This window comes from Trachurus japonicus, chromosome 9, assembly GCF_045865225.1.
Source record: "Trachurus japonicus isolate A0001 chromosome 9, Traja_1.0".
Classification (NCBI taxonomy): Eukaryota; Metazoa; Chordata; class Actinopteri; order Carangiformes; family Carangidae; genus Trachurus; species Trachurus japonicus.
The window spans coordinates 17,506,602-17,531,960 of record NC_140915.1 but is presented as its reverse complement, the minus strand read 5'-3'; the positions used below and the strand labels follow the sequence as shown (position 1 = coordinate 17,531,960).

At 41.4% G+C, this 25,359-nt stretch overlaps 1 protein-coding gene across 1 annotated transcript; it reads left to right on the top strand.

The window, feature by feature from the left end:
* The first annotated feature begins 7,237 nt into the window (after window positions 1-7,237).
* Window positions 7,238-22,345, top strand: LOC146981243 (uncharacterized). The gene is made up of 11 exons (XM_085788251.1): window positions 7,238-7,363; window positions 9,937-10,050; window positions 12,692-12,883; window positions 12,991-13,168; window positions 14,838-15,021; window positions 15,250-15,347; window positions 15,516-15,914; window positions 16,091-16,267; window positions 16,635-16,825; window positions 18,635-18,858; window positions 20,717-22,345. The coding sequence occupies exons 1-11, from the start codon at window positions 7,238-7,240 to the stop codon at window positions 21,315-21,317; spliced, it is 2,484 nt and encodes an 827-aa protein (XP_085644377.1). The 3' UTR covers window positions 21,318-22,345.
* The last annotated feature ends 3,014 nt before the right edge of the window (window positions 22,346-25,359 follow it).

The following is a 25,359-nucleotide window of genomic DNA, read 5'->3' as shown; positions in this document are numbered from 1 at the left end:
GTCGCCTGGAATTCAAATGGGGTCACCTGAAATGTCTAGTAATTGAAAAAAAAAATTACTGATTAAAATATATTTTTAACTAATTATGATTCTTTTTTAAAGGGACAACAAGGAGTTTTGGAAAAGCAAAGCGTTTTCACACTACATTTATGAGCCTCCGCGCGCACCGTAGAATTCTTCGACCGGCGCAAGACGGACTCATGTTTTCATTCATCAAGAATTAAAGTCAGAGGTTCAAAGAGCTTCAGTTACCGTCGTAGTCCCGACCATAAACGGCAATACGGCGGCGTTACTCTCATGAGCGTCCGCGAAACCGAAAGTAAGGAAACGCTGGTCGGCTTGCCGAGTTTCTATTTTGTTATTAAAAAGTCTCACGTTAATGTGGATGAATCTACGCTACCCACACTTGTTAATGGGCCCATTTTCGATAAATATATCGTTTTGTCTCTATCGTTATTTTGTTATTATTAGTGGTGGCAGAGATGCTGGTCGAGCCGACCAGCTTTCTTTACTTTCGGTTTCGTGGCGAGTCATGAGAATAACGCTGCTGAATCGCCGTTTATGGTCGGAACTACGACGGTATGTGATCGTCTTTGAACCTCTGACTTTAATTATTGATGAATGAAAACATGAGTCTGTCTTGCGCCGGTCAAATAATTTCACGGTACGCGCGGAGGCTCATAAATGTAGTGTGAAAACGCTTCGCTTTTCCAAAACTCCTCGTTGTCCCTTTAAATTATGATTAAAAACACCACACACAAAATCTTAACAACTGTATTCTATACTTTCACTTTCTTGAATATAAATCGAGTTCAATGCAGCATATTAAAAATATGAGCTCAGCTGTCCCATCTTGATTGACGGCTGCGATCACATGCAGTCACGTCACCAGGAATTTGTCAAAATGGGGTCACGACTCACAAGCCAAAAAAGGTTGGGAACAACCACTGCTTAAAAGTGATATGATAATGACCTGGGAGCTGCTTTCTCAGGTGTTTTGGAAACTAAGGTCAAAGGAACAGTAGTAACATAATCGCTCCTCTCAACTCGTCACTACTGGACAACAGTACTGTACAGTATAAAGTTACAAACCCAGTGAAGTAAAGTCAAACATATTGAATGCAAATATATTCAAACTTAATTTGGTCAGCCCTGCAGCAGGTTTGAGGATAATAACTCAGAGTAAAACAAAACACATAAAAATGCACGAACAAAGAAAATGAAGTTCTTCACTCTGTGCATCTTATTTTCCCTCTGACCCAGTCAACTCAAACAGCTGGGGTCAGCATCTTGCTCCAGGACACACTGACATGTGGAGGAGCCTGAGGACTGAACCACTAGACAACCAATTATACAACTCCACCTCCTGAGTCATGGCACGGCTAATGAGATCTCACTAATTCGTATACGCAGCGGCACACAAACACAGAGGAACGGACACAGACGGATAAACAGATTCACATATAGCAGAGTTTCAGCTCATGTGAATGAATGCATGTCTGGACAGCAGGGTGTAAACACATGCACATTTTTAACCCACACAACCTTACAGTTACTTAGACTGCAGTGAGAATATAGTGCTACAGTACATGATGCCGCCTGCAGTGTGTGGTGGTGCTGGGTATTTGAGATGAACATAAACACGCTGGGTGGTCTTTCATCAGACTCCATCGTAATTTCAAGCATGTCTGCACCACACTTTGGATGAAAAGCTTCAAAATTCTTGCTTTTGCTACTAGCCACTGACTGCTCATGTGTGATGATGATTAATAGGACATCATTTTGGGGCTTAAACAATATTTCCAGTATTTTCTTTTTTTTTTAATCAGCCCTCACGTAGGACCTGCTACTGTAGATGCCAACCTGCCACATGGCTCTACCCGTCTCCAGCTGGGACCAGCTCCGGCACCCCTGCTGCTCTGCACAGATGGGACGGGCTACTCATACTTTCCTCTGACACAATGCATGGATGTGATGTTAACTTACTGTAAGATCCCATATGGATGGAGCCACAGAATTGTTAAACCAATACAGAGAGCACCCAAACACTTGATACAGTACTGAAAGCCAGAGAAGAGAGTTTCACAAACAGCTAAATGCTGCAGATAACCCAAATACAGATATTAGATTTGTGGTTTTAAAGCAATATTTTAAATGCACAATATGAGTGACCTGTGACTTGTTGTTATTTATCTAGTTATTTCTATTTATTGAAAATGGTTTTTAAACCTATTTATTGTCCCTTGTATCATCACTTTGTCGTATCTTATCTGCTTTTAATCCTGCTCAGTGAACATTGGAAGTGCCCATGTCTGTTTCGTGCTGTGTGTTAACTCGTCTTCTGTATGTCCTGTCATCAATGTTGGCGAGATGCCCTCTCTGCACAACAAATCTACCTACAGGTATTAATAAAGTAAACTGAACTGAACTTAACTGAACTGAACTGAACTGAGGAAGTTTATTATTAGTGCATATCTACAATGACATTTCAGTTTGTTTCTTTCAAAAAGGATGCAAATGCAGGATGTAAATTAACAGTAATGTGAGGTTCTTACCTGAGAGTTGACACAAATGAGAAAGTGCATTAGAGCTACAGCTGCGATCATCTGCAAAAGAAAGAAAAAATACTAACAATTTGTCACTTTAATTGATTTAAATGCAAACTGAATCAGGCAATAAGCCAGTTCATCTAGAAATACACATTATATGCACATGGTGCTAGATATATTCAAGTGGTAAATGCTGCTCTGCCTGGTCAGGATACTGAAGCAGTCACAGCCAAGTAAGGCCATTTGGAGCATCAGCATCAGTTTGCACAGTTTTTAATTCCTGCTTTGATATAAATTTCAGGTTCCCATGTTAATTAGACCCCTGTGCTCCCAGGAGAGTGGAGGGGAGCAGGAACAGGGTTAAGGATGCCCGACAGTAAATTATACTTAACGTGAAGTAAATTAAACATGACAAAGTGCATCACAGCAAATAGTTGTGGAGAACAGGGTATTTGTATGTGTGTATGTATGTGTGTGTGGTTGCATGCTAGGATTAATTCCTAATGTGTGAAATCAGTGTGCAATAAGCACTGCCTGTGACCTCTGCCAATTCCCCTTTTTTTTCTCACAAAATTTAATTCCCTTGTGTGATATACTCTTGCCTTTTGGTATTAAATTAATTTAACCATAACACGAAATTTGATAGAGTGTTGAAACTGGGCACCGAGCGGCTACATCCCAGACAGCCTGGTGACCACAGCCGTATGTGCAGCAGGTCCAGTATTTAGTGGAAACTCCACTACACCTGCCAATTAGAAGTTTGCGAGGCCACAATAAGCAGCTTCGACTTCAAGTTTCTGACAGCAGGAACACATGATACAGCACTTCAGAAACTCAGCGAGGTAATTAACCACAGTGGATCAACACACCACTGGGAGAGTTTCAAGAAGAGCTGCCAGACCTCCCTCCTGTGAGCTCTGAAGTACTGTAACGTGTCAGGGGATGAGACGGTGAGATGGGCTGATTGGTCTTCTTGCGCCCTCAAGTGGCGAAACTCTGACATGACAAGATGAGAGAGAAGAATTTTTTTTTTTCATTATGACAACACCAGTGAAGGCTCAGCTACACAATCACAATGCATATTATATTGTGTCATATTTCAGTGACATATAATACACACTGATAGCAGCCTTTAGATAATAAATGTAAAGTCAACATGATGTCAACACCCGAACAGAACAAGGAAGACATTTGAGAGCCACGACGAAAAGCTCGAGCTCTCAAGATGTGTGGGGGAACACCTACCGAGCTGTTCAGGCCAAGAGAGAGCCGGTACTAACTTAGGGGTGTCTGCATCTTCAAAAAAAGCTATGCAAGAACAAATATGAAAAGCCACTGTTTATCCATAAAAGGAACAACCTTCACTATGAATTAAAAAACTGTAGCTCAATCAATAAATTAAAAACAAATGTTTAAACAAGATATGAACACAGATAGGGAGTCAAATTTGCAGAATCTAGAATTTGAGCTTGTCTGTTTTACTTGGTCTTGGTATTTTTTGTATGTATAAGAAAATCTTTACGTACAAAGGTTAGGCACAGCTTTAGCTTCAGCCTACACCTTTTGGTTCATGTTTCACTAACCAATCGAAGAATATTGTCAGTTGTTTTTAATCGACCAAATAAATAAACTCAAAAATGACCTGAATGAACAATCACTGAATGGATAATTAATTATGATTAACAACTCATAATATTGGGATTTAAGCCACAGCTTTTATGTTTCTTGTGTATCACAAGAAAATTATTAACTTGATATCACAACTTCATATACAGTCTCCTTAAAGCTGCGAAAGGTACAGTGAAAGATAGGAACGGTTAGCCTACCTGCAGACTAGTGAGAATTAAAAGAATCTCAAGGGTGAAATTCATTTTAATTTTCAATTTTCTTCATCTAGTTGTTTACGAGTGACCTATGTCAGGTATTTCTGTTTACTTAGGTATATAAATTTATATTATATATCTTGTGTGATTTGAATATTGTGATCTTTTGCATTGTTCATCTATTTTTTCTGATGGTTATGCTATGCTTTTGTAAATTTGAAAAGAGAGAGCTGTATATGGAAATTAAACTTTATTTAAAAAAACATTAAGGAAATCAACTTTCATGATTAAAACCTCAAATTTTCATTGCAAGCAATAAAGTCTCCACGGCAAAAGTATTTACAGTATAATAACTGGAGAAATTGGAGGAACAGTCCATCTTGCATTTCTCTCCAGGATTTAAAGACAATGTTAATTTAAATACATCAAATCTAAACTGATTCTAGTCTTCTGATCGTCTCATATTTCACATCAACTAATGGAAAAAAAAAACCTATTAAATCATGATAGGATGTTCAGAACTAAAGTTGAAGGGACCCAGTTTCCACCCCCCCCTAATCCACACAGCTCTGGTTCCTCCTGAGTGAACTGTTGTTTCAAATGCATGTGTGATATTAGTGCTGGCTGTTTTCCCATCTGGGCACATTTATATTTAATAGTTTTTGAAAGCTGTGTTCACTCCGACACAGTCGAACACATTAATATTTGGAAGCTGCCCAGTGAAACTATTGGGCCACCGAGCAGCTCCGCTCGCTCCCCATGGGGTTAATGTGCTTATTGAAGGGCACCTCAGTGGTGGTAATGAGGCAGGAGAAGCACTGCTCTTTCACTTCAACCACCTACATTTGGTCCTGCTGCTCCGACAAAATGAACTGTCAACTTTCCGGTCACAGTCCTGTTTTCCAATCTTCAGGCCAGTAAGTCCCAAGTACCTCAGGAACTCACTTCTGTAGCTATCAAGCCGTGGTGACTCAGCACATTGTAAGTTAGGCTCAAGAAAAACTAGTCAGCAATCTCACAGATTGATACATAAAAGTGCCACGGCCACTGTGTTTACTTGCCTTGAATTTCTGTGCCGTCTTATCTATTGAAGGTTTTGATAAAGGGTTCCTCCAGCTCATTTGACTCATCACTGCTTTAAGGCACTGCTGCTTTATATTGGTTACAAATTATACAATAGGAAGAATGAGAGGAAATGAAATCTACTCCGCGTCTTTTCTTCTCACAATGAGAAGCAGGATGAAGGGTCAGTCATCTAAACTGTCCCCTGAGAGCAGGATATTACAGTACATAAGCAGTCAATAAAACTCCAAATAAATGGCTTTAGTGAAACTTATGAGCTCCAACGTCAACAATCAATGTGGCCCCTCGCTTCCAAACATTCACTGCGGCACTGATCATCGATGACTTTTTTTTTTTTTTTTTACAAATCTCAGCCCTGAAAAGATGCTGAGCGGAGGAAAATGACAAATCGGCCCTCCTGGAAAGAGCCGCTCACATCATGCGTCACCATCTTGGACACGGGAGGGCGGAGGTGTGTGGCGAGCTCATAATAAACTGACACATTGCTTCAGTGAACATGGCAGGAAGCAAATGCTGGACTGCCAAGCCAAATACACTCAGACCCCCTATCAGGCTTTTGGATGTAATGGATCCAGCAGGCAGACGGAGCCCGTTGGCCCCCAGAGACCGCAGCACATAACAAAACTGCATGGAGCCAGGGTGTATAGTTGGCGGGGTCGTGGGCTTTTTTTTGGGGAGAGCCGAGGCGTTGTGCACAGTGCGACCATTCAGATAGCTCACGGAGGAAAGATGAAGAGAGACTGCTCAGGTTTTTATGGGAGGGGATGGCAGGAAAATGTCGGTTATATAACAATAACAGCCTGCACTGCCTCAAGAGAGACGCCGCGTGTTGGTCTCTGCTCATCAGACGAAACCATTTTGGAGATTTCAGGCGCGTTTCATATGTTTCGTATCCGCTGATGGAAATACCGTGATGGTGATCACATGTCTGGATTTCCTTAATCCCTCACATGAATGAGGCGATTCCTTTTATATTTCTTCAGCGTGTCTGGCAACAAGCTGTGTACAGTCAAAACTTCCATCCCACTAATTGTGTCAACATTGAGCTCAAGGATAGGATGCATATGTCAACCTCGCCATAATGGAGGGACAGCACTGTATCTCCAATGTGTTTTCCACTGGAAATGATAGAGCACAGGAAGACAAATCCCCCAAATTAATCTGAAGTTAATTTGAGGCTTCAAATCAAGCGGGTATCCTCCAAAGCAAAACAGTCTTTGTAGTCCCAGACTCCCTTTTTGTGTTGCTGCACCTCAGCAAACAAAGACTGTCTGGAGACTTTAAGAAGAAAAAGGAAAGATGAAGTTTCTGCACAGAAGTGTGGATTTTGTCTCAGATCAGATGGGCAAAGTCTTCTTTCAATATTTATACCTGCGCCTGACTATTATATGTATTTTTAAGACTCATTCTTTCTTTTTTCTTTGCAGATTATTTGTTTAATCATAGTCATATATCCCACATTTTATATCGTGGTAGACTGCAGAGTACATCAGCTCTGAGGTAACTGCCTCATACTTCAAGTTTTTTGGCACTGAAGCAGTTAAAGAAAAGACAGTATTATTAAGTTTAGGTGTCCCATGGTGCTCTTAATGCTGTTTCAGAGGGTTTTTATGAAACAGGTTTTAAATGATGACACGACTAAGGGTGGTTTTAAGCTTCGTGACACACGTGCGTGGAAAAGATACCTGATAAAAGTCAGGGCGGAAAAGAAAAAAAAAAATCCTCATAAACGGCAGCACATGTGGCCAGAGCGGATAGAGTGAAGGTCAGGGACGATTAAAGATGAATGAGGAACCAGTGCTGGGCGGCGGGGGCCGGGTGCCGGGTGCCAAAGGTGACGGCTGCTCAGGTGTCACCGGCTGGCTGCGTGAAGACGGAGCAGAGAACAGGAGATCAACAGCTGTGGAGGTATCAGGTCACCTGGTGGAAAGACACATTCAGCTCCGTACCTGGACAAGTTGACAGGTAAGATCTCTGGGCTGTGTGTGTATGTGTGTGTGAAGGGAAACTAATGGACAGGGTTTTAAATTATTAGAGATAGTCATTCGAATGAATTACTGAATACTACTACGTCTGTTTTAGTAGGTAGTTGAATAGTTATGGGAATAGCAGGGATTACAATGAAGGTCACAGTGGAGGAGAGGAACTGAGTGCATTTACTCAACTGTGGCTAAATTACAAGAGACTCGTCTTGAAATGAAGCTTTTTAAATTTTCAGTGGCTGCTCTATTTCATCACCTCTTTTATTCTGGAAGAAATTGTACTTTTTACTCCACTGTGTTTATTTGATATCCACTGCAACTAAAAATTAACAAAACATATAACCTTAGCTCCACCTAGACAAGAGACAACATTTAAAATGCTGCAAAACATTGGGGCATTCGTGCTAATCATCCAATTATTTAATAATAAAAATACTAGACCATGAAAGCTGTTTCTCTACTGAGGCTATAGAAAATATACTCAACATTTTTAAATACTGTTTTACTGCTAATAATGGTGTTACAATAAAATTCTTAGTACTTTTCCTTTAAAAATAGATCAGAATATTTCTACAGTAACAGTAGTGGAAATAAAAAAAAAGTGGGTATGGATTAAATGATTGTAGGGTATTTCTTGGTGACAGATAATGAGGAATAACAATCACTTCTACACAGAGTTTAAAGTTACTGAAGGAGAGAGAATATTATTACAGCACAGGGCTTCGTGTCAAACACATACAGTCATTAGAGGCAATAGTAGTCTCATTTCGCTGCTTCTTTTCTGCATTTCATGCAAAATTTGGGGCAATTACGACGACCTTCAAGAGAATACGCTGGACTGACAACAAAGGAGCGTTCGCTTCTTGAAGCCCACGTCCTATTTTTCTTGCTATTCACCATCTGAGGCTGAAGTGCGCTCATGCATACATAGGCCACTAATCTCAGGAGATGGCTGCCTGCCTGCTGCCTCCTCTCCCAGAAGCACTAGTCCAGCACATGACATGGCCGTGGACGCCATGATTAGGTAACTTACAGATATGTATACTGTAATTCACAGACAGGCTGTGCAGGAAAACAAAGGCGGCTTGTTAGCCTACAAAGATTAGTGTTGTCTTCATTTAGATTTCCCTTATGCAGACATTTAACATGTAGGACTGCTGGTGTGAATTAACCGCCACAAAGCAGAGCTTTCTATGCCTGACAATTCACTGAGTTGCAGGACCAGAGAAGAGGAAGTCTCAGTCCTGTTAAAATCTGTTACACTTCTCCCATCTCCCTCTTACTCCAACTGTTATATAACATTTATGCACAGTAATAAAGTTACAATGTGTTAATGTGCTAATCTGGTATCCTCTGAATCACCCATATGCATGCCTCAGTTTTAGATTATTAAGGGTATTTGTCAGTAATTACTGATAAATCCATCAATAAACTGTCTGTTAACAGATTAGTCTGCTGTTTCTTCTCTTAGTCTGCTGTTTCTTCTCTTAAAGTCCAACAATCCAACAACTCCAAAACGCTCTGGTGGACAAGTTGTGGCCTGCACATTCACCACACTATGAGATAATAACAGAACGTTACAAGACAGAGTTGTTTTAGAGGTAAATGCAGAGACTGCTTGCCGAAAAACTGCTCCTGACGGGAACGCACATCAGCGGTTTTGCATGAATTTACCTCTAAAACAACTCTGTCTCGTAACGTTCTGTTATTATCTCATAGCGTGGTGAATGTGCAGGTCACAACTTGTCCACCAGAGCATTTTGGAGTTGTTGGATTGTGTATTTGATGAGTTTGATGAGGGAAACCAAGACTTCTCATGAGCCTCCGTAGAATATTGCACCAACAATTAAAGGTAACGAACCTACCCCTAAAACTATAGGGATTATGGCAATGGGCCAATTTGCCGAAACTATCCCTTTTATGGCTTTAGATGAGAAAGCTGATTCACTGTCTACTGACTGTACAGTAAGAACAAAGCTAAAAAGCCAGAGGGTGATTAGTCTGGCTCAGCCTCAAGACAGAAATGTCCTCTAAAACCTGTCTAAATGCTAAGACAGGCTGACTCCTATCTGGTTAGGACAGTATAATTCTAACACAGGTTGATAAGAATAAAAGCATTGAAACAAATCTTAAAATGTTTAACTGTTTTTATGAACTACATGATCAAAGATGTAATGTTGTATTGTTGTCTGTCTGTGCTGTGTCAGTCCAGCATGGAGCCGTATCAGAGGGAATCATTGAGAAGAAGCAGGAGAAACAGCAAAACTCTCCTTCAGGATCTAATTTACAGAGGAGCCCACGGAGGAGACAGAGATACCCCTGTGAGTGTCTCATTATGACAGTCCTCATCATCTCATCTGTGTCCAACTGTCAGCTTCACATTTTCATTAATGGCTGTCTTGCATGTAAAAACACTTAAAAAGCTTCTTAAGTCATCATTGCTATGAACAGATGCACATCTGGCGCTCTGATCTTCTTTTTCTGAAAATGTTTTAACAGATCCCAGCTCAGTCTGGCCGAGATGCTAAAATGATCCACTCCATTGCCAGTCTAATCAGGGCAAAGAGCAAACTCCTCCTGCTTGAGAACCCTGATACTGTGGAGATCTACAAGGTATATTACTGCTATTACAGTGAGAGCTACTTTTGATTTGCAGCTTCAGTTCTGCTAAAGCTTGAGAGCTATAACTGCATACAATATGCTGCAGTGCTGCCATATTTAAAAAGGTGGTAGAGCAGATTTCTATCATTGAGAATAAAGCAAAATCATCTCTACAGTATAATCCCTTTTATTTTGTTTTGTATTAAACATTTATGACTCAAGTTTTCTACAAATTCAAACAATTCTTTATGAAAACTAAATGAGAAACAGAACAATCAGATCAGAACTACATTTTTTTCCTGACTGACATTAAACAGAAATATGCATATAACACTTTTTTCTCAGCTCATTACATCTCAAAATGGAGAATTATTGAAGTGGTAACTTTTCCCATAGGAACTAACTGAGCTTGCAGATTCGATCAGAATGACAAAAAAAGGTATTAAAGCATTTTCATTACTTCAAATGAGGTAGTACTTCATATTGTATATGGGTTAGTAAGTGCTAAAGCGCCAAGTATCCCTCAGACAAAGACATAGGCCTATATTATATGTTATCTTGTACAGATACAGTATGTTTCTTATGTTTGTGGTCAGTTAGGCCCAATAGTCTAACTCCTCATTAGACTTTATGAACCGACTATAAAACAGAAATCCATGACTAAGTAAATTACAAACAAAGACACCAGCATACAACCACTCACTGTAATTAACCACATTTTACAGCAGGGGTCTCAGAAGTAATATGTTATTTTCTGTAGCAGATGTCTGCAACTTTTTTTTCATAATAATATTCATGAGCAACTCTCACAAATTAGATGAAGTCATGTAGCATCCAGCCAATAAATCAAATTTAGACTTGATTTGCAAGGGGGGGCTGGGTTCCCTGTGAGTTCAAACCAATCATGGCCTACACCATGTGATTTAAGATTAATAGCTTTCATTTTAGAATGAGTTGTGTGTTTGCTTGACTGAATAATCAACTATGTACAAAATTTACAACACATCTGTTCGTCAGGTTAGTTTCAGTACTACTCTCTTCAACATGACTGATATTATTGAGGTAATTCTCATTCTCTCCATGCTACTGGTAAACAATGTGTTGCTACAGCTGGAGCCTTCCCAAATCATAACTAAAAACCTACAATGTAGCCGAGGTAAATTCACAAAACTGCAGATACCTTAAGTTAGTGAAGTTAATTAATAAGTTAGGGGTTGAACAAATTTAAGCCATGTTGCTTTCTTTACTCTATTCTGCAAAACGTTCCATGAAAGCACTCAAAATATGCACATCATCTCACCTTGTATCTGGAAATTATTACAAACACTTTAGTAGATGCAAAATGTCGACAACTTACCTTAGACAGGTAGGAGAAAAAATCCCGCGAGTTTTGGGATTGTATTCCCTCTGTGATCATTCAGGTGGAGACAATCGATCTCAAATAGTAGGAGCTACATCTGCATACTATGTTTTCATTTTAAAACGCTGTTGTAAAACCAAAGCAGCATGTTTTCATCCAGGCGAGTATTTCAGCTCCATATCAGAAGCAGTGTCCTTAGGCCTTCTACACACCTGAAAACGTGTAGGCCTAATGATAATTAAGCATGCGCGAACAGGTGTAAACAGGAAGCAGACTATCTGTTGATTGGCTACAGCTATGCTAGGCCAGATATTTGGCTATATGATATATATATAATATATTATATAGCCTACTATATACTAGGCCTAGAGCACTGGAAAAGAGAGTAACGACACGCATTGGTTCAATGGAAGCGCCTCCTGATGGCGGAATATGGGTATTGCAAAAGCGCCCAAGAACTGACATCTCTGCATTGGTGAATGAGCAAGTGTGGTATTTTCAATAATTTAAGGACATTTATAGATCACCCACATTAATAGCATCATTGAGGATCCTTTACAGATAAACATTAACACATAGGCGAGTAAAAAACAAAACAAAACAAACAGTTGTCTACATTAATGTTTCAATCTACATTTTGTAATAAACAAATTATAAATATAACTTAATATGACCAAGACACTTAAAAAGAAAAACACGGCCGTTTTCATCAATTTGCAAGCAAGTGGGCAACACATTGGAGTGAATGAGTTTTCTGGGCGCTTTTGCAATACCCATATCCTGCCACTCGGGGCGCAAAACCCTTACCACGGGAGTCAATGGTGGTGAGAATGTATTTATCCGAGCTGCTTTCACCTCTGGTATTCCGGACAGAAGGAAAGCGGCCATTGGCGTCTCCATTTTTAGCTGGTTTAGACAACAAAGCAACGCAGGAGTTCTCAAATTTAGACGAAAAAACTAGTAGACATGGCATGGATCTATTATAAGACATCCATGGGACATGGTAGATCACCGATAGTTTATCCCCCCCCCCTTCATGTAATGTTGTGATTTTTTCTCTGAAAACATGACAACTTTTTTTTTTTTTTTCAAATTTCTTTATTTTTATTCCTGAATGTGGTCCTAATACTGCCTCTACTGATACATCCATGGCCTCTACGTCTTGGACCACACTCATATTTTCACTTTTTTTTTTTTTTTTTACAGACCAGGATTTACCAACATGTTAACTATTTGTGCATAATTTGTAGTGTATTATTAACTTGTAGATGTATATGAACTTCTCACTCATAGTTGAATGAGCCAACAGCTCGCTCTACTAGAGCTGGTAAAGATGACGTTTACCTGCCAGCCATCAAGAAGGCTTCAAGTCTGAACTCACTCAGAGGGGCTCTGAGTCAGTCCTGCCCTTACCTGTATGACAAGCGAAGAGGATCTTTCTCCTCAGTAGCCTCTCAGCGAACAGGAGGTCACCCTAAAAAACAGGTAACCTCACCCGACATCTGCTGTTTCCATTAGGCATGGATTAAAATGTGCTTTCGGATGCTTTCAGATGTTCTTGGTCTTTCCACTGTCTTCTCTCTTCACAACAGAGTAACCTTAAGGCACAGAGAGAGGCAAAGAAATCCAACGTGACCGTGACAATGACCTACCTAGGACAAGGTCATCGAGGGTCAGGGTTGGCGTCGACACAGGATGAACTGAAGGTCCTCCAGCAAGTCAATGGAGGGGAGAATATCTGTGTCTTCAAGGGTCTAGTGACTCCAGGAGGTATGGGCTGTGAAATGTAAAGGTTTTTCTCCACAATGTGCAAAAGGGAACAATTACAATACAGTTCTATTGATTCTGTGTTTAAATGTGTTTGTTAGCGGCATCGTTTTCAAAGATCCCCTATGAAATATTACATTATGTCTTTAAATGGAGGACTAGGTGAGTGCATTTAGAGTTGTTGAAAGCTTATTGTCCCCATTAATTAATCATCTACCCTCAAAGCAATATTGTAAAAAGCAACATGATGATGAAGATGATGAGACTGGCCTGAGGCAATGTTTTGAGTTGAACAAGAATTGAAAGAGGACGTGTTACTTGATAGACTAGCATCTCAAAAGACAAAAAGAGTCAGCAGACTGGACAAGTTATGTTGGTACATGATGTACAGCCATCATCCAGGGAGGGAATCACAGTGTCAGGCAGATGTACAAGAAAGAGGTTATGGATTTCTGCTTGAAACTTTGTATGTGATCTGTTAACAAAGTCTTCTGTAGGTGTATAAGCTAAAGGAATAAAACAGAAGGTGGAGACGGTGCACATGGAAACACATTACAAACAGCCTGTGTAGGATTTATGACTTTTTACCTTTACTAAATCATCATAGTTATTGTTTTTTCTTCCGTGCTTTATTGCACAGTTGATTTTACACCGTGTAGACTGCACAGTCTGGAGTAGTGAGAGGTGCACTTTTTTTTTCTTCTTCTTTATTTTAACATTTTTGTTGGAGTCAACAATATTTTTGACTTTGTACCTGGAAAATGAAAGCAGCTATGGGTCGGTTAACCCAAATGACAGAAAAACATAATTTCTCACTCAACTTTAATGACACTTAGTTATTCAGATGGTTTTGGTTTTATTGGCATGCCTTGTTGTGAATAGTTTTCTTTGGAATTACTTTCAACTAGAGAAACAGTCTCCAGAAAAACAGTGTTTCTTGTGATTTTGGGATCGATAAAACAAGAATTTGATGTTTTCTAAACAAAGCTGAGAAACTATGATTTTGATCTTGATTTCCTTTTAAAATAATGTGCTATAATGTGCTAGCAATTTTCCAACCTGGTGTTCAGGATGCCTTTAATGAATCACAAAACCAGTTTTCATGGTTATAAGGTAGTTAACAAGTCAGAAAAGAAGAGGAAGAAACACAGTTTCTGCTGTTTGACCCTCTGAACTGATACTGTATAAAAATGTTCCTGGCTCATTTACACATGCAACACAGATTTTCCACACATGTACACTGTATGTATGAATTCTTAAATTCTTAACACCAAACCCTTAAGATAAACTGACCATACTGAATCATCATTGATGCTGATTGATCACAAGCTTTTTTTCATTTGGGTTTCCCAACTAGTGACTGACTGCAGCATTGTCAAATCAGCTGCATGTTGAAAAGCTGAGTTTAGAGTTAAAAACAATGTAAACAACACAAACAGTCTTAATTTAATAGATTTGCTGCAGACACTGTTGTACAGTCTTAGTAACCTTCAATATGAGAGTGATGAATCAAAGCCACATAAGGCATCTCTGCCTATACACTGCCACCCCCGAATCTGCTAATCTTCTCACAGCATTAGTCATGTAACCATGCTGAATCTATCAGAAAGATCAAACATGATCGTCTTCAACCTTCCAGTGTTTCATAATTTTGTCCCTTTGCATATTTCAGAGCAGTTCCAGTTTATCTCTCAGAGACACCGCGGATATCCATTCAGCGCTACCTTGTACATTAATGGCATCATGGCAGCCAGGATCAGCTCCTGCTGTGAGTACCGCTACGGTCCCGGCTTCCAGCAGGGCAGGAAGAGCTGCTTCCGACTTGCCTGGCTGGCTGGTGGGATACCCTGTTACAGGTTAGATTTCAACCTCTGGGAGAAGGTCGGCGTTACATTGGCAGAAAATTTGAAATAACTACCCGTCAAAACAGATCAGGGAGACATTGCACTGCAGATATAATGTATTGTGTGTTGACAAAGGAGGGAAAATGATGCATATTGCATGACACAAGGGACTGATGTTGGTGGTGGTACAGGGGGAGGAAATGGGAGTCATGATGAAAGCACATTTTTCATCTTTTTCAGATGCACAAGTCTCCGAAACAAATTCAGCTCCTGCCAGCAGCTGAACAACAGCACAAAGGAGAGCCCAAATCTCCCTCCAGAGCAGAACCCTGGCAATGGTACAAAGCCTGGAAATGAGTGTCTCAATTTTCCCTTATTTCCTAAAGCTTATTCATCAACATATTTTTTGACATTAGGCCCAGTCTATGATTTCAGTGGACTAGTTTAATGACAAAATATCCCACAAATATTTTTTTCTTTCATTCTGTTTTGTGTCTCCAATGCAGGCCCCATTGAGTCATGTCCATCATCCCCCTTGTTTATCCCGGCCAAACCAGAGAAGAAATCAGTGAGGAGGACTAGAATACACACCAAGGATGGTGGTGGAGGATCAACAGACAGCGAGGACCATGTTGCAGCCGTGATTAAAGAGACCTCCATGAAGAAACGACGCAAGGGTCCAACTAATCAGAAAGAGAGCAAAGGGAAGACAGTTGGAAAAACTAGAGCAGAAGAGGGACAAGAAAGCCAGGACGTGGAGGTCACGCAGAGGTCAACAGTAACGGAAAAATGTCAAGACCAAAAATCGCCGGCCAAGCAAAAGCAGAAACAACAGAAAACAGCCAGCGATGTCACAGCACTGCAGACCGAGCAGCCGCAACTGAACAAGACAAGCAAAGATCTCAGTGAGCAGTGTTTTACTCATTTTATCTGGTTTCACTCCTGTCAGAGAAGATGGAAAAATATGTGGCAATGTGAATGACCTTCAGTCCATCTGCATGTGGTATTTCAATTGAATACTCCTTGTGGAAAAAGAAAAAAAAAACTTTTTGGAAAGAACATGAATTTTTCCTTTTTAAAGGTTCATTGCAGGATGAGGAAGCACTGACTAAGCAGAGTGGAGAGAAACAGAATGGACGGGAATCAAATGGGAAAAACAGAGATGGGGAAAGACTGAAGGACTTCTACGAAGAATGCGTAGAAATGAGTGACGCGTTGGAGCAAGGCCCGAACAAACACAACTGGTTCAAGGCAAACAGTGAGTAAAGAAACCGCAGAACAGTAGGAACGAACTGGAATCCCCCTAGAGTGCTGTAACAGATTTACATAATACACTTTAGCAGAGAGGGTTGAATTTGCAGGAAAGTGATGCATTGAACATTGTCCATTTGAGGGAAGATGGATGAGGTGCGGGAGAGGTTGTGCAGACATTGTTCACACAGATGCACAAACAGATGTCTGCACACATAAGCCTCACTGCAGCAGGTCTGTTTTCCTGACTGAACAATAATGCTCATACTGAATTTTAGAGTTTTATATCAACACCATTGTGTGCACTTAATTGTCAGAGAAAAGGTTGAATTAGGCCTGAGCTTTTTTCTTTTGTTGTCTCTCTGTCTGTCAAGTCCTGCAGAGGTGTCAGCTGCAGAGGAAGCTGTCAAAGTGCCCTGAACCCCCAAGCTCAGATGTGGAGCTGAGTGCAGAGAGTGACACCCCTCCACCGCCGCCTGATGAAGGACCAGAGGAAGAAGAGGCCGTAGACAGCCAGAGCACTGCTGCAGAAAAGCCCGGTGAAGAACAAGATCTGCAGGCACAGGTGTGTGCACAAACCAGATGACTGTAGAGGCCTCCTGCTATATTCAGACGACAGACTCTAATTGTTTAGCTTTCAGCCTGAATGGGATAGTTAAAGGGATAGTTCAAATTGGCAAATTGGCCCATTGCCATAATCCCTATAGTTTTAGGAGTAGGAGTTTTCTTGGTTTCCCTCATCAAATTCAAACAACTCCAACTCCAATCCAAAACATTCATCACGCTATGAGATAATAACAGAATGTTACGAGACAGAGTTGTTTACAAGGCAAATGCAGAGACTGCTTGCCGAAAAACTGCTCCCTATGGGAACGCGCATTAGCGGTTTTGCATGAATTTGCCTCTAAAACAAACTCGTAACGTTTCATTATTATCTCATAGCGTGGTGAATGTGCAGGTCACAACTTGTCCACCAGAGCGTTTTGGAGTTGTTGGATTGTGTATTTGATGAGTTTGATGAGGGAAACCAAGAAATCCCATTAGCCTCCGTAGCGTAGCTCTGAGCAGCTCACAGCTCTGCTCCACCGTTCTAAAAATAGCTTGCACCGACAATTAAAGGTAACAAACCTACTCCTAAAACTATAGGGATTATGGCAATGGGCCAATTTGCCAAAATGTTGAACTATCCCTTTAAAATACAAATCAAGGTGCAAATGTCAGATGTGCACAGATTAGGACTAAAAGGTCCCATGTTTTACACTTATACCGTGTTTTTCATTTGAAGTCTTGATCCACAAGAAGGGTTACATCTGGGGCTGGATGCCATCACCTTAGTATTTATCAATACATGTAATTAAAATAAATACATGTGTATGTCCTTATAGTTAACATGCAGGTAAGATAGTTGGATAGACAACTCATAAGATTTAAAAAACATAATCTTCTGCAACAACAGCAAATGGCTTCATGTCATTGGTGTGAAACGTCTATTTAATTATAATAAAGTTAATTAATTGACCCAGAGAATTATTGTATTGTTTAGGAGGTCAGTGCACAAAGAGTTGTAACAAATGGTCACTGGGTTTTATCTGGGACAGGCAGCCGTTTGGCTTGGTCGTGCTCATCATGCTGAAAAAGCTTCCAACCTTTCCTGAAAAATTCCTCAAGGTCTAGCAAAGTGGCACAGTGGACGTGGCTGACAACCAGACCATATGTCTCTCTGGACTCTCACCCCGTGTCTGTGTTGAGCAAACCTCCAGCACCTGCCCCACTCACATGTCCCGGCCAACAACACATTTTGGAGCTACGCTGCTCCCACACCCACGACGTTCGCAATACTCAATTCTCAGTTCTCAGGGAAGTGATGCAAAATGTATTTCTGTCAGGGAGAAAAATAATTTGTCTGTGCTGCAAAATGGGATTTCTGTATTTCATAAGAACATGCTGTCTGGCGATTTGAGTTGAACTAGAAGTTAGATGAGATTTTTCTGTTTATATCACTTTTTTGCCGTCTTGTATCCTCATGTGGAGGACCATTTCCCACCAGGATTATAAACTACAATATGGCATTAGAAAAGAGATAAATAAATATCTCAGTCTTGTTGCAAAATCTTTTCCAACACCAATAACATTTTTTTTTATAGTTCTATAACCATTGGTCTTTTGAAAACTTTCCAAAACCCCACTGGCTTTAATTCCACACCAGTAGCATACCAATCTTTTTGTTTTTTTTCATTTGGGGAAAAGATGACCTTTTGGAGATACTGTATGTCCTAACATTTGAAAACGATATCTTGCACCAAGCCAAACCAAATCCAAAAATAACAGCAGAGTTCAAATTCTTCCATGATGTTTTCTTGGTTTATGGCTGCAGCTAGACGCCATGATAACGGTGCTGAGCACGTCCGACGAAGTGGAGGAGCTGGTTCTGAGGAACACCGACTTGACAGATGACCTTCTGCTGAGTCTGGCCAGAGCCCTGCAGACCAGCCTGTCCGAGGTCACGATGCTCAACCTTAACCTCAACCTCATTGGCCCATATGGCGCTCACATCCTGCTGGACGTTCTGCGAGTGAAGCCTCAGGTCAAAGGCTTACAGTAAGTCCCAGGCTCCAGTGGTCCACGCTAAATCAAAATCTGACAATCTAAATTCTGAAAGCATACTGAATAACAAGCAGATCCAAGAACATCTGCCTAAATTCTCTAATATGACTATAAAAGAGAATAATAGAACTGACAAAGCAGAAAAAAGGCACAGAAAATCCAAGGACGGCCTCCTCACCGCAGTGAAAAATCTTAGCTTTCAGCTCTTGTATTACACAATCCATCTTTTTTATGCGTACAAGAAATGCCTGCAGTGCCTTACCTTTCTGAGTTGTTTCCTTTTCCCAGCTAAATACAGTAAATGCTTGAGAGCTTGTCTTGGTAACAGAGAAATATTGACAGATTTTGAAACTTCAAGTGTGAGACACAGCATAACAAGCACAGCTGGACATCACATATTGAACAAAAGAACAGTGTGGTGCTGAAAGGGATAGTTGGAAAAAATTGGGAAAGTTCTGGCAGAGTTTAGGTGAGAAAATGTCATGAACCCATTAAACGTAAGGCTCTGTCCAACAGCTGGTTAACTTCGCTAAGCACAACTGCCCTGAGCAGCTGCCAGGCAACCAGCAGAGACTCCAGGAAGTGACTGGACAGGCCTCAGCCAAGAAACAGTACGCCACATAATAAAATGTTGAATTGTGATTTTACACTTTTTTTTTTGTACGGCTTAAACAAACTTGATGTAAGATTCGTTTCAAGTTTTTATGCTGAGCTGGGTGAACGAGCCGCTGGCTGCATGCCTCGTATTCAACAGACAGACAGGGTGGTATTGATCTTCACATCTACTACCTCTCTGCAAGCAAGCAAATAAGTGTATTTTCCCTGAAATGCCAAACGACGCCTCTAATGTGAACAGCAGATCCAACGCACCCCTGTAATGGTTGAAAGTATTGACAAAACAATGAAGAATACGCTTGTTTAAATCTCAGCGATCCCTCTGAATGCATCAGTTCAAACACTTGTTGTGCATCTGAATTTGAACAAAGACACAAAAGTAACAGGAAAATGTGTACAAAAGCCATCCAAACATATAGGTAATTTTTTCCCCCCCATTAGATATAATTGTTAAAGGGATAGTTCAACATTTTGGCAAATTGGCCCATTGCCATAATTGCTATAGTCATAGCAGTAGGTTCGTTACCTTTAATTGTAGGTGTAAGCTATTTTTAGTACAGCGGAGCGCAGCAGCTGGCTGCTCAGAGCTACGCTATGGAGGCTAAGGGAATTTCTTGGTTTCCCTCATTAAACTCATCAAATACAAAATCCCAAAACTCCACAGCGCTTTTGTAGACAAGTTGTGAGCTGCACAACCACCACGCTATGAGATAATGACGGAACGATACGAAACGGAGCCATTTTCGAGGTAAATTCATACAAAACCGCTGATGCGCGTTGCGTTCAGGGACAGTTTTTCAGCAAGCAGTCTTCGTATTTACCCTGTATTTACCTCGAAAACGGCTCCGTTTCGTATCGTTCCGTCATTATCTCATAGCGTGGTGGTTGTGCAGGTCACAACTTGTCTACAAAAGCGCTGTGGAGTTTTGGGATGTTGAATTTGATGAGTTTAATGAGGGAAACCAAGAAATTCCCTTAGCCTCCATAGCGTAGCTCTGAGCAGCCAGCTGCTGCGCTCCGCCGTACTGAAAATAACTTACACCTACAATTAAAGGTAATGAACCTACTGCTATGACTATAGCGATTATGGCAATGGGCCAATTTGCCAAAATGTTGAACTATCCCTTTAAACAAGGACATACAAAACCTATATACTGTCAGACTGTTGAGAAAAATGCTTCCTGTCTCTGTGGTTACCACTTTTTTTCTCCCTCCCTCTCTCTCTCTCTGTGTGCAGCTTGTTTGGAAACAAACTGCGTGACCATGGAGTGCTGACCCTGTTGAGTGGAATAGCTGAGCTGCAGGAGCAAACAGCGAGAACTGCCGCTGCCATCCAGCAGGCCATGCTTCTCCCCCCCGAGCAGAACGTGCTCCCGCAGCTCCCCACCGGGTGGAGCTCTTTCAGGGTCTTTGCGCTCTCCGAGCTGGATATCGGAGGGAACGGCCTGAGCAGCGACGGGGTGAAGGTGTTGGCGTCGTATATGAAGCACCACTCCCATCTCCGCTACTTGGGGCTGGCGCAGACCGGCGGCACCGACCTGTCGGCGTGGAAGGAATTCTTCGACAGCCTCAAGGCGAACGCCTCGCTGACTCGGATCATCCTGGACGAGAACGACCTGGGAGACCCCGGGGTGAGGCTGCTGGCCGACATGCTGAAAGTCAACGCCGGTCTCCGGCAAGTGGATCTGGACAGGAACGACATCAGCGACGTGGGAGGAAACGACATCATGGGGGCGCTGCTCTGCAGGACGCAGCTCCGCCTGAGGCATCTGAGCCTTCAGGAGAACAACATCAGTGAAGGACTGATGAGGAGGATCCAGGAGGAGGTAAAGATCTGACTGAATCCTGCTGCAGGAGCGGAGGAGGTGGACACTTTAAAAACCACGAGAATGGTACGCTCTGTAACATAATAAACAAAGCTCTGACTCGAGAACTCATGGCCTTCTTTGTTTACATCTTGAGGTCACAAAGGAAAAAAACCTGACTCATTTGACTTGTTTGACATTCAGACACACACACACACACACACATACACACGGATCTCTTCCTTCCTATAACTGGGTGGCCCTGCTCACAAATGCTGCATCTTAGTTTAGCCCAGGCAGGTGGTGTAGGAGGCATGTTTGCTTTAGGGCTGCACTGTGGTCTGGATGCATTTTCAAAGCGATCTCAATGAACTGAAGCTTTCTTCTCTGTGGTGAGGTTACATCTTCACCTTGATTTTTCTTCCTCTTTCTTCCCACCAGTGTTACCGCCATGACTCTACACCTCCTACTTTGCTAAAAACTGACTCCAGCGCAGGGCTCCACTGATCCTTCTGTCATTTTATTGAATAATTTTCTGCCTCCCGACAAAAAAGAAACCACAATGATTCATTCCACCCACAGTATTTACAGGTCATGGATGACTAATCCACTTTTTTTTCTTTCTTTCTCCTTCTTCTTCTTCTCTTCTCTCCCCCCCTGGAACATTTCAGTAGCCATCATTAGAGTCCCTTCTACAAATCAAAAGAGAGTTATGGACAGCTACACCGTGCCACGTCAACTATCTCCACTTTGTCGTTCTCTCCATGCACTAGACAGTAGTCCTATTCAGAGTCGATGCACGGGGGCGGTGGGGGACTGTGGCAAATGCATCTGAATTTCGAGGCCGTCGTCTCATTGTTCTATCAACACAGACATTCTGAGAATAACTGTACCTGTGATCAAAGCTTGTCAGAGTGGTAATTATCTCCTCCTAGCAGAGCTGCCAGTAGCGATTCTGCTGAAACCAATCTCTTCATATTTCATCTGCAGTCTTTGCGAATTCCTGTCTGTGGAAGCCCGATAAAGACGCTCTCCGAAGCCCCGGGATGATGACAGATGAATGAGACTGGTGCACCTGAAGATTGCATCTGCAGAAGTTATCCAGCTCTGAATAAGGTTGTATACTGTATGTGGTGTCGCGGAACATTAAAAAAAGGCTGCACGGCGGAGAGAAGACGACTAGTTTACGGTGTCGTATTTTCTAAGCATCTTGCAGATGAGATCAGATTAAGATGTGGTTATCAGCACTAAAAAGACTCAAGAGTTTCTTTTCTTTTTGACTGTTCATCTTCTGCAATCTCAACAGTCACATTTGTAGTAGATTGAATACAGAACTAAGTGGTACACCACCATGCCTGGCTGACCATAAGCCTTCGAACAAGAGCCGCTCTGTAATTCACAGACTCCTTCGATAAGGTCTTCGTGCTTCTCTGTTACATGTAAAACTCAGATCAGTGACCCCATTGTCCGTCTGCTAATGTTATCTGCACTTGGCCTGAAACAAATCCTGCAGTGTTACAAGCTTCTTTCAACTGATCTTCCTAAAACATGGCCTTAAATCATAGAAGCTCAGTCTGTTAGGAATTTAAAGGTTTAGTAAAGAAACAGTTTCCCCTTTCAGGCCTTTTGTCGTCACATGAAACCTCGCCACCGCTGTGATATCCACCGTCCTGCAGCCCAGAAATAATCAGGTTAAATACATCATTTATCTATGTGACAAACAGGTGAACTTTTATTCACCTGAATCTTTGTAAAACAGAGAATTATTCATTTTTTTATAGCCAAAACTAAAGGCACACAGATCTGATACACTGAAGGGTTAAGTTACACACAACCGGCTGCTGTGCTGTGGGGAAAATAGAGAATGGAAAGCCTTGGGAATTGAGTTTCTTTACTGTGACTTAAGGCAAAAACCAAACTAATGAAGTGAACAATGGTTACTGGCACTCATGGGAAGTTCACTGATTCAGACTTCCTTTAAGTTTCCTGGGCAGGCTGATGAAATTTATTTCCAGTTACGGCACATATAGGGTCAGTGTCTGTTCACAGGGCCATTAAAGTTTGATGTCTTTGTAACTGTGTACCTCTGGATACACACACCTCTGGTACTGTAGGTGCAACTTTTTCCACCGTAGAGTGAATATTTAGCCCCGACTGCAACACGGATACATGAGGTAACAACGGAAATATCCTGACAAATATTTCACAGAGTTTTGTGCATTTATGTTTTACCACTTTTCCAGCCTTATCGAGTGCACAAAACACTTTACAATGGATGCACGGCATTTATCTATCCATTTATACCCAGCCACATTCACACACCAATGACATGTAATCAATTTTGGGGCTGGGCATCTTGCCGATCGGGTGACTTTTCTTCCACTGACACAGTGACGCCACCATTTTCAGTGGAATAGCTCGACGACTATTGAATGTTCTGTCATGACATTTAGCTACTACCGACATTGATCATCTTATAATGAGTCAGTATAATAACTACAGTTTCACCTTTACCTTTCATCTAGCGCCATTGTCAGGTCAAAATACTAATCTGTACAAATACCTGCAGAACTGATAACATCCCATCATTATTCATCTGTACCAGGGTTGGTCCTAGCCATGTTGGTTGGTGCCCCAGGTGAGCATTTAGATTGTTAACTAACAGTTAATGATGCCTTCAATCTTGGTGATTCTTACTTTTACCCTGTTCTTTTTCTTCTCCTCTTCCTCTTTCAACCACTTCCTCCCTTAATTGTGCATTGTAGTATTTCTATTATTGTATATTTTTCTTGATTATGTCAGTGCAGTAATGATTAGGCTAATAAAAATAAGTTTCAAGTACCTCTCTTGCGGTGCCCCCCCTGGCATTTTGCGGTCCAGGGGACTGCCTATGCTGCTTATGCCTTGGGCTGCCCCTGATCTGTACTTTTGACTGTGCTATGCTCGCATTACGCATTCATATGAATATAGGAAACTTGGTACCTGGTAAACATCATTATGTCAGCATGTTAGCATGCTGACATTAGCGTCTGGCCAGTAGCTTCATCATGGCGCTGCTAGCATCTGCCTGCGCATAAAATCTACACTTTAAATAAAATACATGTGGTGTTTTAAAACAGTAAATACCAATATAGTGAAGCTTCCACTCTGCATCATTTCTTCCAAGACCAAAATTAACAGCATGTTGTATCCTCTCTATGGATCTCTGCCATGAGAACAGTCTGAGTCAGTGTATAACATGAGGGAATAGATGGGCAGGGGTGTATGTTTGTGTACAGTGGACCAGTTTTAAACCCACGCTGAAACCCAGGTGGTGTGTTTGTGTTTATGAAAGCCCGGGGGCGGTGGACGTCTGTCAGAACAGCAAACCCTCTGTTGTGCCCATGTACGTCTGTTCTGTGCTGACCGCAGGCACAGGCTAATTTGTTTTGTCTCGTTTTGTCAGGATCAGATGTTACTTACGTACGTACGCCTTGACCAATTGGAGGCCATTTGTTGTTAATTCAAAAATATTTTTTCACGAGGACTGAAGACTCACTGTAAGCCTTGAGACATTGCCTGGCTTTGTATCCGGCTAATTAGAATCACCCTGTTTGCCAGTTTATGATGGTGACAAGCTAATCAGGTAAGTTACAGCCCCCACAGAAAACTATAATGTGTCCTTGATTAACAGCAGCATGAAGATCTTTGTCTTCATCTACTCAACTGTTGCAGTAGATAGTAAGAAGGGAGCAGGAAGTTGACCTTGGCTCAAAGTAGAGCTACACACGCTGTAGCAGAAGATGAATGTGGAAAGGCCTGGCTGAGGATGAGAGTGAAGGTTTCTAGATTTGTGAGATGTAGCGCTGCAGTGAGACCTCTCCATAACAGGTCTCCTTTATCATCAAGAATAGGACATCCATTTATAGACTGGACACTGTTGTGACAACGACGCATGCAAAGCTACAGTTACAGGAAAGCAAACTGCTTTTATTGCTGTGACAGAGCATTCAAGAAACTGAGTTGAAGTTCAAGTCAAATATAGTCAAATGTAAATTTCATACTCTTACATAAAATGTGTTTTCTGTCAAGATGA

Excerpts from the sequence above, each read along its gene's own strand:
- LOC146981243 (XM_085788251.1), top strand. The coding sequence starts at position 7,238 with ATGAATGAGGAACCAGTGCTGGGCGGCGGGGGCCGGGTGCCGGGTGCC. Across the intron at positions 7,364-9,936 it reads GGAGATCAACAGCTGTGGAG|ATCCCAGCTCAGTCTGGCCG; the intron begins GTATCAGGTCAC and ends ATGTTTTAACAG. Across the intron at positions 10,051-12,691 it reads ATACTGTGGAGATCTACAAG|TTGAATGAGCCAACAGCTCG; the intron begins GTATATTACTGC and ends TCTCACTCATAG.